The 16,020-nt window shown below is 48.7% G+C and overlaps 1 protein-coding gene across 2 annotated transcripts in view; it reads right to left on the minus strand.

Moving 5' to 3' along the window:
- Positions 1-8,840: 8,840 nt before the first annotated feature.
- Positions 8,841-16,020, minus strand: part of Zdhhc14 (zinc finger DHHC-type palmitoyltransferase 14) — a 322,677-nt gene continuing 315,497 nt past the window's right edge. Inside the window, exon 9 of one of the 2 annotated variants that reach the window (XM_004651108.2) lies at positions 8,841-10,059. In XM_004651108.2, coding sequence (XP_004651165.1) covers positions 9,703-10,059 — 357 coding nt within the window. In that variant the 3' untranslated portion in view covers positions 8,841-9,702. Of the gene's footprint in view, positions 10,105-16,020 lie in introns of both variants that reach the window. The other variant, XM_004651107.2, reaches the window with a different exon arrangement.

The raw sequence follows: 16,020 nt of genomic DNA on the forward strand, positions 1-16,020 counted from the left end.
AATTGGCTTTATGTAGGTACTGAGGAATTGAACCCGGGCCATCAGGCTTTGCAAGCAAGTTCCTTTAACCACTGAGCCATCTCTCTAGTCCCCCAAAACAACTTTAAAAAATTTTATTCATTTATTTGAGTGAGAGAAAGAGGCAGAGGGAGAAAGAGAGAGAGAGAGAGAAAGAAAGAATAGGCCCACCAGGGTCTCTAGCCACTGCAAATAAACTCCAGACGTATGCACCACCTTGTACATCTGGCTTATGTGGGTTCTGAGGAATCGAACCTGGGTCCTTAAGCTTCATAGGTAAATGCTTTAACCACTAAGCCATCTCTCCAGCACCCAAACAACTTAAAATTTTTTTTGTTTTATTTTTATTTATTTATTTGAGAGCGACAGACAGAGAAAGAGACAGAGAGAGAGAGAGAGAATGGGTGCACCAGGGCTTCCAGCCACTGCAGACGAATTCCAGATGCATGCGCCCCCTTATGCAACTGGCTAACATGGGTCCTGGGGAATTGAGCCTTGAACCGGGGTCCTTAGGCTTCACAGGCAAGCGCTTAACTGCTAAGCCATCCCTCCAGCCCCCAAACAACTTTTAATATGTATGAATAATCGAAAAGTGGGTCACAAATTGTGACTTGGTGGTACAGTGTTTGCCTTACATGCACAAAGCCTTGGATACAACCTCTGGCACCATGTAAACTTGACCTGGTGGCACATGAGTGCCATCCTGTCACCGGGAAGGTCTGAAGTCTTGCTCTGCTACATTGCAACTTGAGGCCAGCCTGCGAAATGTGAGACCTTCAAGTTAGTGATCAGACCCTCTGTATCTTTAGGGAAATCACCTCCTACTGTGCAAAATAACAATAATATTTATAACATTTTTATATGTTTATGGGAGAGAGGGAGAGAGAATGGGCACACCAGGGTCTTCAGCTGTTGCAAATGAACTCCAGATGCCTGCGCTACCTTGTGCATCTGGTTTATGTGGGTCCTGGGGAATCAAACCTGGATTCTTTGGTTTTGTAGGCAAGCGCCTTAACTGCTAAGCCATCTCTCCAGCCCCAGCAATAATATAATAAGAGCAGTCAGCTTGTGGTGTGCTTGTGTAAACCCAGGGAAGTTAACTAGAATGTCTAATAGCAATTGCTTAATAAGTATTAATGATGATTTCTTCCACCTAAATATTCTCAGTGTGCAACACAGTTTTAAGTCCACCTTCTTTTAAAAATTTTATTTATTTATTTGAGAGAGACAGACAGAGAGAGAAAGAGGGAGAGAGAGAGAGAGAGAGAGAGAGGGAGAGAATGGGCGCGCCAGGGCTTCCAGCCACTGTAAACGAACTCCAGACGTGTGCGCCTCCTTGTGCGTCTGGCTAACGTGGGCCCTGGGGAATTGGGCCTCGAATCGGGGTCCTTAGGCTTCACAGGCAAGCGCTTAACCGCTAAGCCATCTCTCCAGCCCCAAGTTCACCTTTTTATCAGACGTGCATACATCGCTCTCATATACCTGTCGATCCTCCTCTTTACTAGTTTTCATAAAGATTGAGGTTTAAGTGTCTGGCTAAACATATATTGTACCTACTCTCTAAATACTTATGTTTATGCCCATATATTTATGCTGCTCTCATTTTTGGTTTGAGAAGCTTCTCTTTTCAGATGGCAGTGTCTACTGAGGAGACTCAAAACTCCCCAAAGTGCTGAGAAGTGACAGTGGGCTGTTCAGCAGTAAGTGAGACATCTCTCTCACACCCTCCAAGGCTCCAGGACCACCCTGGCAGAGGTGGTGGAAAAAATGTAAGAGCCAAAAGAGGAGAAAAATGCTTTATAATACTATCTCCTAGACACAAAGTGATCATGGTATTCATGACCTCAGAGTGGCTGACATCACCTACACAATATTACCTGCATAATAGGCGGAAAAATGATGACATTAAGATAGAAGAGAGACTAATTGGAAAGAAGAGGAGATTCAGAGGAGAGGGAAATTTGGAAGGGGAAAAGGGAGGTTGACGGGAGGAGTTATGATCCTGATAGATTGACTATACGTACATATGTGGCCAATAAGAAGTTAAAAAGAAGATTAAGTTTTACATTTTGTCACTGCTAACTTTTATGGAAAAAGGGAAACACATGAAGAATGGAATTTCAAAGGGGAAAGTGCGGGGGTCGGAAGTATTACCATGGGATATTTTTTATAATTATGGAAAATGTTAATAAAAGTTGTGAAAATAAAAAATAAAAATATAGGGCTGGAGAGGTGGCTTAGTGGTTAAGCGCTTGCCTGTGAAGCCTAAGGACCCTGGTTCGAGGCTCAGTTCCCCAGGTCCCACGTTAGCCAGATGCACAAGTGGGCCATGCGTCTGGAGTTCGTTTGCAGAGGCTGGAAGCCCTGGCGCGCCCATTCTCTCTCTCTCCCTCTATCTGTCTTTCTCTCTGTGTCTGTCGCTCTCAAATAAATAAAAAAAAATTAAAATAAAATAAAAATATAAAAAATATTAAAAAAAGAAAAAGGGAAACACAACACTTCTGCAATCCATTTTGGGGTTAAGACCAGGTCTGCCAACACTGACTAGCTAACGAGGTGGATAGCACACACCATTCATTCACAGACCTCCAGAGTAGGTGGAAGGGACGGGGGGGAATGAAAATTCATTTGGAAGTCTTTCCTATTTGGGTAAGAATATGACAGGTTCGCACAACTCACCCATCTAATAAAATCTTAGCCGATTAGCCAATGCCAGGCTCTGAAGCACACGCCTCTCTGAACACATGAAAGAGACACTTGGTCACCACTGCCCAGGCTCACACTCGCAGCCCACTAAGACTCTCACATGCTTTTCTGGTTTGTTTTCATGGCAAAACATCTGACCGCTATGCAATGACAGTTCGGAATGTTCTGGGCAAAAATCACTTTCATACCTACCTCAGCCCACTTTAGCCTTCTTTCCATGCTCCTCACCCCTTGCAGGCTAAAACCATCTCCATGTACATAGGACCCCCTAACCACACCTCCTTTGGATACGTCATGTGGACTCCCTTGCCCTCCAACAATCTGAAAATATCTAGGCCAATCATGATATTTATTAATTCATATCTTTGGCATCAAAAATGAATGTCTTTGAAAAATTCATCAGCTGTTAGGGAAACCTTTGTGACAGCTCAATAGCTCAAGTGCCTTCTGAGCCCCGGGTTCCTGAGCTTGGGAAATCGTGTCGCTGATCTAGATTTGTGGCAACTCCAAAGATACTCCAGAAAGTCTCTCTACCGCCTCCCAGTTATTTCTTTTAAATTTATTTATTTGAGAGCGACAGACACAGAGAGAAGGACAGATAGAGGGAGAGAGAGAGAGGGCGCGCCAGGGCTTCCAGCCTCTGCAAACGAACTCCAGACGCGTGCGCCCCCTTGTGCATCTGGCTAAAGTGGGACCTGGGGAACCGAGCCTCGAACCGGGGTCCTTAGGCTTCACAGGCGAGCGCTTAACCACTAAGCCATCTCTCCAGCCCTCCCAGTTATTTTTAATGTTGGCTTAATGCACTAAGCACCCACCTTTGTAAACATTGGCCACATTATCAGAACCATATGTATTTAATCCAGACTCAGCTTCAGAACAGGTGTGAGGCATTAAGTAGAAAATACCCTCAATGTTTATTCCTCTCCATTCTGTTCTCACCTAAAGAAGCCAATGGGAAGAACAGCGTGCTTGTGTGGATGATGGCCGGAGGACCCTCAGAAAAGGTTCCATGGAACATGAAGGTAGACGTTTCCCACCGGCCTACTAGCTCCAGCCTCGAAGCCAAGGTCGGGAGGTGGTTGATTCGTGGGCTCCCGAGGGCGGCGTGTAGGCTCCTCTCTGAACCAGAGTGTGTGCTGGGTCTAGGTGGTGATGGGCGGGGGGAGGGCTCTGACAGGCTCCATTCCAGCTTATTCCTGGAGATGCCACCAAGCCCTGTGCCCAGGACACCTATGCCATTGTTGCAAATTCATTTCTTGCTTCTGGATCAGAGGGGAAGGTCCATTCCCAGGGTGTGATGGGTACTAAGGCTGACCCACTCAGGTCTTGGCAGAATGTGCCTGAAAAATGGGCTCGTGGGTTCCGCAGTCAAATGCTCTACCACTAGCGCCTTGAATCCGTCAGTGATCCTGGCTGCCTGCGAAGCCAGCAGAGTAAGGAGTAGGGGGAGTTTCCCCCAGACTTCTTCCCTGGACTATTTGGGGCACAGTAGGTAGCTCGGCACTTTGCTGGCCAGAGAGAGAGAGTTGGGGTATGCCATTCTCCCAAGCTGAATGAATAATCACATCCAAAGCTGGAAAGGGTATTTTTCGAGTGGGCACAGCACAAACATTGGGCTGATTGTCCTTGGCACAGAGTGACATGTCACTGTGCCCTGTCAGAAGCAGGCTGCCTGCTTTCTTCTTGCTTCTCCAGCCTGGAGGCCAGAGTGCTCAGACTAAAATTCCAGCCTTTGCATGCCTGGGACATCTACAGTCTCTGGAACCATCCAAGGGGAATGAGAGCAGATAAATTTTTAAATGAGAGGGGGTGGGGGGAGAGGAGAAAATCTTAATAGCATGCTGAAATATTTATTTATTTTTCCTAGCTAGCATGCAATCAACTGCTAACTCCAGCCAAGTTAATGGGCAATGCAGAGCCCTTGCCTCACCTCACTGGATGACAGTGTTCTCTCTCCCCCACCCAACCCCTCCTATCCCACAGAATCTGGAGCCCCTGAAAACACAAACACTTATTCCTGAGCCAGATAAGGGGACCATGGACATCTTTGTTGGTCTTAAGATATTGTCTTAGCAAACTGGTCCATTCAAGTTCAGATTCTTCACAGACCTGAATAACCTTGATTCATATCACCAAAATGTCCAAACCCCTCTTTGATAAATGGTGGCACAGTCACAGGGCTGTGCTGGAATGGGGTAATGGACAGAAAGTACATTTGTTCCTCCGTTCCCTTGGGGAATTGGCTCTGGGGTCCCCATGGATACCAAAAGCTGTGGATGCTCAGGTCCCTGATCTAACCTGACCCAGTCTTGACTTCCAGAAGACTTTGAATCCTCTCTGGGTGACTTTTTTATTTTTATTTTTTAAATTATTTATTTATTTGAGAGATAGAGAGAGGGAGGGAGGGAGGGAGAGAGAGAGAGAGAAAGGGAAGGAGGGAATGGGCATGCCAGGGCCTCTAGTCACTGCAAAAGTACTCCAGATGCATACTCCACCTTGTGCATCTGGCTTACATGGGTACTGGGGAATCAAACTTGGGTTCTTAGGCTTCACAAGCAAGCTCCTTAACTATTAAGCCATCTCTCCAGCCCTAGATGACTTAAATTTTTTAATTTAAAAAATTTTAGAGAGAGCAAGAGAGAGAGAGCAAGAGAGAAAAGACAAGAGAGAGAGAGAGAGAGAGAGAAAGAGAATGAATTGGTGGGCCAGGGACTCAGCCACTATAATCAAACTCCAGATGTTTGCGCCACCTATTGGGCATGTGCGGCCTTGTGCTTGCCTAACTTGTGCATCTGGTTTACGAGGGATCTGGAGAGTTGAACATGGGTCTTTAGGCTTTGCAGGCAAGCACCTTAAATGCTAAGTCATCTCTTCAGTCCCCAGATGACTTTAAAAAATATTTTTATTTATGTATTGGGGGGGAGTTTGAACATGCCACTGTAATAAATTCCAGATACCACTTTGTGCATCTGGCTTTATGTGGGTACTGGGGAATCAAACTCAGGCTGTTAGGGTTTGCAAGAAAGTGCTTTAACCACTGAACCATCTCTCTACTCCCTCTAGATGACTTTTTAAAATACCTAACGCAGTATAAATACCAATGTAAGGATTTGTCATAATATTTAGGAAATAATGACAAGGAAAAAAGTCATATATAGTCAGCACAGACACCAGCTGTTGGCTGCATTCATAGATGTAGAACCAGAGGAGGCAGGGGGGCAACTGAATTAAATGACTATATGTCATGTGATCCTTGCTTCTTGGATATATATTTTCATGATGAGATTGGAAGAAAGGCTAGTCACAGGAAACCAGTGAGCTCTGTATTGGAGAGGTCAGGATGCTAGGCCGCTACAAAGCAGTGTCTCCGGGGCCAGGACTGGACCAGGCCACATGACCCCAGTGAGCCTAGTGAGGTCAAGTAACCCTTCCTTTCTCATTACCCCAACTCTCTTCTGGAGTTCCCAGGGAGCAGGCAGACAGCAGAGACAGTGGGGGACTTCGTAGGTGGTCCTCTGTGGGACTGTCACTCTGTGCTCACAGGCAGCGCATGTGACTGAGTGTGCGTGGCTATGAAAGGAGGGCTCTGTCCTAGGTGACAAGTCCCTATGGGGTCTGGGAAATAAAAAAAAAAAAGGCACCTTTTCCATTTTCTGCACTGTTGTGCACCATGAAAGACGGTTCAAAAATGTTACAAGGAAGAACTCTGCTGTTTTCTCTCTTTCTTCCTTTTTTCCTTTCTTTCTTTCTTTCTTTTTTTTTTTTTTTCAAGGTAGGGTCTCACTCTAACCCAGGCTGACCTGGAACTCACTATGAAGTCTCAGGGTGGCCTCGAACCCATGGCAATCCTCCTATCTCTGCCTCCCAAGTGCTGGGATTGAAAGCGTGCGCCGCCACACCCGGCTTCCGGCCATGGTTTTTAGCACAATTATTTTGTGACCCTAATGGAATTGGCTCTAGTCCAAATAAAACTTCAACTTGTGCTTTTCTTTCTTTTTTTTTTCTTAATAAAATAAATGTCCCTCTAGGAAAGATAGACTTTTCCTGCAAATGCACAACCCTTGTGACTACTTGCATTAGTGCATCTTGCTTTCCAATTTGAAGGAGCAAGAACACCACTATTTTGAGCTCCGTGGGCTTGGCTGTGAGATGTGGCTGGAGAGATGCTGGTGAGTGCCCTGTGCCTGCTCCCTGGCGTGGCAGCTCCTTCCCACGCGACAATGAAGTGAAGAAGGGGTGGCCCTCTTGTCACGCTCATGGGTGTTCAGTTTAGAATCAAGACATGTGGCCTCAGACCCAGTGATGCAGGGATTCCTTCTCTGCCTCATGATTTTTGTTCTTTTTTTTTTTTTTTTTTTTTTTTTTGGTTTTTCGAGGTAGGGTCTCACTCTGGTCCAGGCTGACCTGGAATTAACTCTGTCATCTCAGGGTGGCCTTGAACTCATGGCAATCCTCCTACCTCTGCCTCCCGAGTGCTGGGATTAAAGGCGTGCACCACCACGCCCGGCTCAATTTTTGTTCATTTTTTTTGAGGTATAGTCTCGTTCTAGCCCAGGCTGACCTGGACTTCACTATGTACTCTCAGGGTGGCCTTGAACTCATTGCCATCCTCCTACCTCTGCCTCCTGAGTGCTGGGATTAAAGGCGTGCACCACCATGACCAGCTCCACTTCATTAAAAAAAAAAATGTGTGTGTGGATGTGTGTATGGGCGTGTGTGTGCCCTGGTGCATGAGTGGAGGTCTGAGGACAAACTCCGGTGTTTTTCCTGTCCTTTTTTTTGAGACAGGGTCTCTTTTTGTTTTGACACTGCATGTGCTGGTCTGGCTGGACCATGAGCTTTCCATGACCATAGGTGTTGGAACTAAAGATACATGTGCTATACACTGTTCCGCTTTAAATGAGTGCTGGGGAATTGAACTCCAGTCAGCAGGCTTACAAGCCAGTGCCTTTAACCTCTGAGCCACCTCTCTAGCTCTTCTCTGCTTCACTGAAAAAAATAAGTTAATATATTTCTATTTATTTATTTGTAAGCAGAGAGAAATGGAGATGAGACAGAGAGAAAAAGACAGAGAGAGAGAGACACATACACACACACATAATAGGTGTACCAGGACATCCAGGCTCTGCAAATAAACTCCAGATGCATGTGCCACTTTGCGCATCTGGCTTATGTGGGTACTGAGGAACTGAACCCTGGGTTGATAGGGTTTGCAGTCAAACACCGTAATTGCTGGGCGGTCTCTTTAGCCCCTCTGCCTCATTTTTGTTACCCTTACTCCAACCTCAAGTTGCCTTTCTGAGGTTCAGCAATAGTACACACATCAGGGAAGACAGCCAGTATCCCTCCTCCTGCAATACCCTCCTTCTACACGCCACATCTAACTCCTGCATGGGTATCTCCCAGTGTAAAGAAAATTTGGGCACTGGAGAGATGGCTTAGTGGCTAAGCGCTTGCCTGTGAAGCCTAAGGACCCCGGTTCAAGGCTTGACTTCCCAGGATGCACGTTAGCCAGATGCACAAGGGGGCCCACACCTCTGGAGTTCATTTGCAGGGGCTGGAGGCCCTGGCGCTCCTATTCTTTCTCTCTCTCTGCCTCTTTCTCTCTCTGTCACTCTCAAATAAATAAAGAAAAATAAACAACAACAACAAAAAAAAGAGAAAATTCTGGCGTTGGAGAGATGGCCTAGCGGTTAAGGCATTTGCCTGCAAAGCCAAAGGATGCCAGTTTGACTCTCCAGAACCTACAAGCCATATGAACAAGGGGGCACATGCATCTGGAGTTTGTTTGCAGTGGCTGGAGGCCCTGGAGCACCCATTCTCTCCCCCCCCCACCTTTCTCTCTGCCTCTCTCTCTCAAATAAATAAAATTAAACTAAAGTTAAAAAACAAAAAGAGAAAATTCTGCTAAACCCATATGGAAAAAGAGATCATGAAGATGAAATGTGTCGGGGTGGGGGTGAGGCAGCTAGAGAAACCGTCCTGCAAGCATCCTAAACCCTACAACCCAAGGATCTGAGTTTTGACTGTTCTTGACCATCTCTTGCTAAGGCACACTGTATAGAGAACAATTCTTGGTGGGCCATCCAGGTGCGAAAGATGACTGCACACGGGTCTGAAATAACAGGATGACATTTTATTAGCTGTCCGCGGGCAGGTCAGCGGAGAGAAGGCGAGGACTGTGGCCCGGTGGCACTATGCACCAGGTGACCACTGGCGCCTCAGACGTCTGTCCCAGCCAGGGCGGACCTCAGCCGGCCTCCGCAGCAAGGGCCACCAGCCCCATCCGTGTAGCGAAGGCAGGCAAGCCACACGGGATGGCATTGGTCTCAAGGCGCGGTCTTTGCGCTGTCTTCCGACGAAACAGCACTGGAGAGTTTCACAAAATTATCGAAGGAAAGGAAAACAGAAAAGAGAGCAGCATTTCCTCGGAATACCAACACCACTGTAACACAGACTGCAGCGTGGCATGCAAACCCACATCTGGTCGGATTTTCCCCTTTAGGATTTGTTTGTTTGTTTCTTTAACAAATGGAATGGCATGTCTAGTTCAAATATTAGTAGCATTAACATTAAGTGCAATTTCACTCCGCCCCGCCCCCCACCCAAGTGTCAGAAACTATTCCAAGAGCAGCCGACAGAGGGCGCAGCATCCGCATAGCCGCTTTTCCATGCCAGGCTGCATCCTTTGAGGGTCCGCTGTGCCAAGGCCCACCCTGTGGATTCAGAACAAAACAGCAGCTTCCTCGCCATGCGTACTGTGGTTTTTTTTCTTTCTTCTTCATTGCGCTTAGGGTGGAGAAGACAACTCAAAACCTTATTTGAGCATCCAGAGCCTGCCCGCCCTCTGCTATGCGAATTAGGGGGTGGGGGGTGGCCGGCGGGGTGGGGGGTGGTGGGGGGCTCCGCTTGCTTTCTGAGTGGTTTTTGTAAGCACTCTCCCACTCGCTCCCACGGTCCCGGGGCCGGCCACGCGGGTCACACGGAGCTGAGCTTCACCAGGCCCCGCACGGAGTCTTCGTGCAGCGAGTCCTGGCTGGTGAGGTTCAGCACGTGCATGGTGCGACTGTGGGTGAGCGGGCTGCCCGCCCCCAGCATCCGCGGAGGCGAGGGCGCCTCGTCCGGGGTCAGGAACTGGTGACACCCGTGCTCGTCTTTCAGGGGCATCATGTCCGAGAGCGTGGCCTCGGCGGTGAGGTTGGGCATGGAGGAAGGTGGTGTGGGCTGGCCCAGCGTCAGGCTGGTGCACGGTGTGCCCAGGCCGGGCTTGCCCGGCATGTGTAGCTCGTCGCTGGTGAGGCTGGGTTCGCTTTGCAGCAGGGGCGTGGCTGCGGCCTGCAAAACGAATTTGGTGCTCTGAATGCACTGGTCTTGGTCGCACTGGAGGGCAGTGAGCGCCAGCGAAGACAAGGCAGCGAGGGTACATATATAGATATATATATATATATACACACACAAACACACGGGAAGGACCAGGGAGTGGTGGTGGGGGAGGGGACAGGGGAGAAGAGGGGGCGAGAAGAGAGAAACCATTAGTGACAAGTCAGTTAGGCAGAGGCAGGAAGCAGGTTATCTGGAGAGAGTCCCTCCCCCCCCCCCCCAGCACATGGCACATAGCAACTGGTGATGCTCCAATGCTCAGAGGAACCTTAGGTGGGCCTCCAGGAAGTGACATCAACCCCAGCCTATGATGCTCATTGCCCTGGGCTCCCCAATTTAAAGGATGTCATTTGAAAACACTCCCAGGGATCGCGAGTCACAGGCCACCCACAGACGGCTGAGGATTCTTGGTGGTCCAGAACTATATATATATTTATATTCACTGCATTGTTGTATATCAAAAGCCCACAGGTAGGAGCAACCCCAGTGCCCCCTGACCCATGAAGGCGCGAACAAAAGGCTTGTCCACACAATGGGATATTCCTGTGCCTTATTATTATTTGGGACATTACAACTGGGATGAGTCAGGGGAACACCACGCTCTCTGTGAGGTAAAGCAGTTACAAAGGGACAGATGCTGCCAGATTCCACTGATGGGATCTGCTTAGTGTAGTCAGGTATTACATAGAAGGTAGAATGGTGATTGGGGTGGGGGCTGGAGTTTTGGGAGGCACTGTTTAATGAGTGGAGATGGAGGGTGGTGATGTCTGCTGAGCTATATGCCTAAACCTGGTTACAATGGTAAACCGATGATTGTGTGTTTGACAAGAAAAGATAGAAAGAAAAGAGGTGCTGGGGATAAAACTTCGTGGCTGTGTGGTTGCCTAGCGTGTTTTCGAGGCCCTAGGTTTGATCCCCAGTGCTGTATCCCCTGTCCCAAACAAAAAGACACAGCCGTCACAGAAGCCCTTGGGATCCGGACCAGACTGTTGTGCAATAAGCCTAGAATATTTCTGCTGCCGAAGTCTCATCAGCATTAAGAACCAATTTGCCCTTGGACTTGTGTAGTTTAATAACGCCAGCATTTCAGAAGAGCATGTCCTTTTCCTCCCAGTGCCCAGGAGTCACGTCACATGGCAAGCACAACTGGTAGGCACAGTTCTGGCCTGTGGGATGGGGATCTCCAATCGCCTTGAAGCTTCACCTTATGAAAGCTTCAAAACGGCGAGGAGAGAGGCGGGATGTGGGACTCGGAAACTCTCCCCTGTGTAGCACCTCATGACGCAGGTTCAGAGCCGGCGCTGAGGAGCTGCTCAGTCAGTGAGGTGACTGCCACGCAGGCACGGGGACCCGACTCTGATCCCCAGAACCCACGTAAGAAAGCCAGGTGTGGTGGTGCGGGCTTGCGATCCCAGCGTTAGGAAAGCAGAGACAGGCAGGTCCCTGGGACTTACTGCCCAGCCAGTATAATCCAATTCTACCAACTGCAGGCCAACAAGAGATCCCATCTTGGAAGACGTGGCTAGTCCTGAGGAATGGCACCTAAGGTTCTCCTTTGGCCTCCACATGCACACACACTGAAGAAAGATCTAGAAGGGCCGTTGAGATGGCTTAGCAGTTAAGGCATTGCCTGCGAAGCCTAAGGATCCAGGTTTGATTCCCCAGAACCCACGTAAGCCAGATGTACAAGGTGCTCCGGAGTTGGTTTGCGGTGGCTAGATGCCCTGTTGTGCCCATTCTCGCTCTCTCTATCTGCCTCTTTCTATCTCTCTCAAATACATAAACAGCTGGTTATGGTGGTGCACCCTTGTACTCGGGAGGCAGAGGTAGGAGGATCGTCATGAGTTCGAGGCCAGCCTGAGACTACAAAGTGAATTCCAGGTCAGCCTGAGCTAGAGTGAGACTTTGCCTCGAAAAACAACAACAACAACAACAACAAAATTTTTTCTTTTAAATGATTCAAAAGCGGCCTTTCTATGTCAGGGAGGGACAATGGGCGTGGATCTCTGTCTCAGCTACTAGCTGGCGCCCCACTCTGGTGCTCTGGAAGATCTTATAGCAAGAGTGCCGCCTGTCTTTTACGCCCTGATGTGCAGGGTGGAGGAGGGGCTGGGGGCCTTGCTGAAGCCCGCACAGATGAAAGCAAGGGACAGATCTAGTCCTTGGAGCTGGGTCATCTAGCCACAGACCACCCTGCCACTGCACACAGGATTTGCAGAGGGTGCTAAGCAAGCAGCACTCAGTGTAACTGTTCCCATTCATCTCGAAGTTACTTAAAGGCCACACACTAAGGGGCCTGCGGACAGGCGCATCCAGATGTGCCACTTCACTACCTGCGTCCCAGACGCAACATTCAGACACGCACAGCACAGCCTTGAGTGCAAACGAGAGCTCTCACTTGAGCCTGCCAATTTCTATGTCATCTGCTGCTGCGTGTGCCTTTCCTAGCAACGAGTCACAAGCATAGGCTGTCTCCTACCCTGTTCCTGAGTGTACCTAAGGAGGCTGAGGAGGGCTGGAGAGATGGCTTAGTGGTTAAGGTGCTTGCTAGCGGAGCCAAAGGACCCAGGCTCAATTCCCCGGTACCCATGTAAAGCCAGACACATAAGGTGGCAAATGCATATGGAGTTCATCTGGAGTGGCTAGGAGGCTTTGGCATGCTCATTCTTTCCCTCTCTATCTGCCTCTGCCTCTTTCTCTCTCCCTCTCAGATAAATAAATAAGATTTTTTAAAAATTTTTTTTCGTTTATTTTTATTTATTTATTTATTTGAGAGCAACAGACAGAGAGAGGAAGAGGCAGATAGGGAGAGATAGACTGGGTTTTCCAGGGCCTCCAGCCACTGCAAATGAATTCCAGACGCGTGCACCCTCTTGTGCATCTGGCTAACATGGGTCCTGGGGAATCAAGCCTCGAACCGGGATCCTTAGGCTTCACAGGCAAGCGCCTAACTGCTAAGCCATCTCTCCAGCCCAGATTTTTTTTTTTTTAAAGAAGGTTGAGTAGATGCAAGCCCGAAGGGACTGGAAGGTGTCAGAAGTTCAAAGCCCTTGGTTTCAAGCTAGACAGAGACAAACTCTAAGAAAGGCCTCAAGGAGGAGAGCCTGTCTCAGGTGACTTTTCTATTGTGCTTCACTCCAGCCAATGAAACTCCAAAGAAACACTGAGACTCGAGGAAGGGCTTGGGGGAGTGAGAAGGAATGGGTGCGGGGAAGGGAAAAGGTTTTCAGTGGGGATAAAAGAAATCCATTAAAAAGTACTCATGGAGCTACGATGTGTGAGTGCACACTTTTAACCCCAGAACTTGGTAGGATCTCTGTGAGTTCCAGGCCAGCCTGGGGACTATAGAATGAGACCCTACCTCAAAAAACGCAAACAAACAAACAAACAAACAAACAAACAAACAAACAAACAAACAAAAAGTACTCCCAGGGCTGGAGAGGCGGCTCAGTGGTTGAGAACACTTCCTGTGCTCTTGCTTATGAGGGCCTGAGGAGGTCCAAGAGACCACTTGAGTATGACCCCCAAGACCCGCATAAACAGCTGGGTGTGACCTCGCACATCTGTATTTCCTGTTCCATAAGGAAGTAAACACCCGGGAAGCCCCAGAACTCATGGAAAAATATAGTAAGCTCTTGGGAACAGTAAGAGATTCTGGTTCAAAACAAGGAACTGGCAGAAAAGCAGGAAGCCTGATGGTCTGCTCCATCCACCACAGGTGGGCACCCCGTGCTGCAGGTGAGCCCATGGGGCACTGCATGGGCTCATGCATGTGTGCATACACCACACACACGCACACGTATTTGCAACGGGCAGCTGTCACACATTAGCAATCTTTTGGTGTACAAATATTTCAGTCTCCCAAAGCTTTTTTTCTTTGCTCCTGTGCAGCTTCCTCGGGTGAGCAGCTGATACAGCTCTCTGCTCTTGCAGGGAACCTGGGCCCAGCAGCCTCTCTGGTTACGTGTGTGGCAAGGGACCGCCAGGACGTTGCAGACACAGCGGCTGCTGTCACCTTGCACCGCTGTCCGCCACACACAGCACATGAGCTTGGTCCTGCTGGAAGCTGGACAGTCTCACCGGGCGAACCTCATGGTCAGTACACCAGGCCTGGGGAGACTGCTTTGTAAGTTCTTATGTGAGAAGGACAACTTAGCATTCACGCTGGCAGGGTGGCTTCTGGAAGGTACACCCTGAAGGCGCCCTGCAGGTGAACCTGGGCCAACGGCTGGCTCAGAAAGCTCCAACGGGCAATCCAGTGTCTTTTCTGGACGACAGAGTCTTGCTGTGAAGGTGTTCCTCTGAGCCCTGTACTCTTAGCGCACTTCAGCTCCAGAGAGGAGGGAACTGCGGATTAGATCTGCCTGTCTCTGCTGACCCGAACAAAGCCCTTCATACTGAAGGGCTAATTGGCAAATCCTATCAGCTCAAGTACTTTTGATTGGCTCCCGTGGACTCTTAGAAAAATATGTTAGAAGGGCTGGAGAGATGGCTTAGCTGTTAAGGCGCTTGCCTGCGAAGCCTAAGGATCCATGTTCAACTCTCCAGATCCCACGTAAGGCAGACGCACAAAGGTGAGGCAAGCGTGAGGTCGCAGACGCCCACTAGGTGGCACAAGCATCTGGAGTTCAATTTAGTGGCAGAGGCCCTGGCGTGCCAATTCTCTCTCTCCTTAAAATAAAAAATAAAAAGAAAAATATGCCAGAGGTTGGAGCTAGAAGGGATATTCAAAGCCACTAGTAGAAATAGGAGGGGAGTTCCTACCTCTGACTGACTTTTTCCCCCACCCTTTTTGCATCTTACCTGCCTCTTTTTCTCTGTTTCTTCCTCCATCTCTTGCCTGGACTTCTACTTAGATTTTTGTTTGTTTATTTGAAACAATATCTCGCTATGTAGCCTAGACAGGCCCTCAGCTCTCAGTCATCCTGCTGCAACCCCCAGACTATTGGGGCCTCCGGTGTGTGCCACAGGCCGGCTCATTCTTCTACTTTCAGATTCCCCATCAACTGCCCCTCTTCTCTCCCTCAGCTACTTTTCTTCCCGCCTAAGCCCAGAAGCAGAGCTCATGGATACTTACTAGAACCTTCTAGAATGATGTGGCTGTCAGCAGCAGGCAGACAGTGAAGTTCACTGGAGAGGGTGGTGTGGACTTGGGTGTGCCTTCTTAGATGTTCAGGTGTAAGCATCAGTTTGTTGACTAAAGAAACTAACACAGGCCTGGGATGGGGGGTGTGGGGGGTCACCACAAAGCTGGGGAGGCTGAAGGTCCTGGGGCCCTACTGGAACAGCCCCATTCCTGAGTCTCATGCCTTGCTTGCACATATATATTTTTTTTCCTCATGGAGGTCTCCATGGAGTCATCCAGCGCCCTCCACACCTGGGTCCTCTTGAGGCAGGCAGGCAAGCATGGGGAACAGTTACATCACCTGGGACACTGCTTCACTTGAGCAGTAAACATACCCTTCTTCTAAACAATCCATCTAGCAGCCCATTGGGAACCGTGGACCCCTACCTATGCCAAAGTGAACAACGAACTAGCTTTCTCCTCCCTTAGTGACCATTCTTTGTGATCAGTACCCTTTCGAATATGTTGTTAGATCGATCCAAGATCAGAACAGCAGGGAGCCATCCAGGTTGGGCTGGTTTTAGGCGCATGGCCAGTAAGGCAAACTATGTCCTCTAAGTGATCTGTCAATCAAATCAAACTACTCTCCAGAAACCACTCCATCCTACCCTAATCATCTTGTAGACAGGAGGCCCAGACCACTTTCTAGGCCCTTAAGTACCCTGCACTCCACGGGCCTCTCATGCTCCTTTGGTGGTGTATTACTGTTACTTTGCTCTTATTAATAAAGTGTCTTTCTGCATTACTCTTGTGTACACCTTTTTTCCCCTCCCAATTCTTAGAGTATGATG

This window comes from Jaculus jaculus, chromosome 9 (genome assembly GCF_020740685.1).
Source record: "Jaculus jaculus isolate mJacJac1 chromosome 9, mJacJac1.mat.Y.cur, whole genome shotgun sequence".
NCBI classification, from domain to species: Eukaryota; Metazoa; Chordata; class Mammalia; order Rodentia; family Dipodidae; genus Jaculus; species Jaculus jaculus.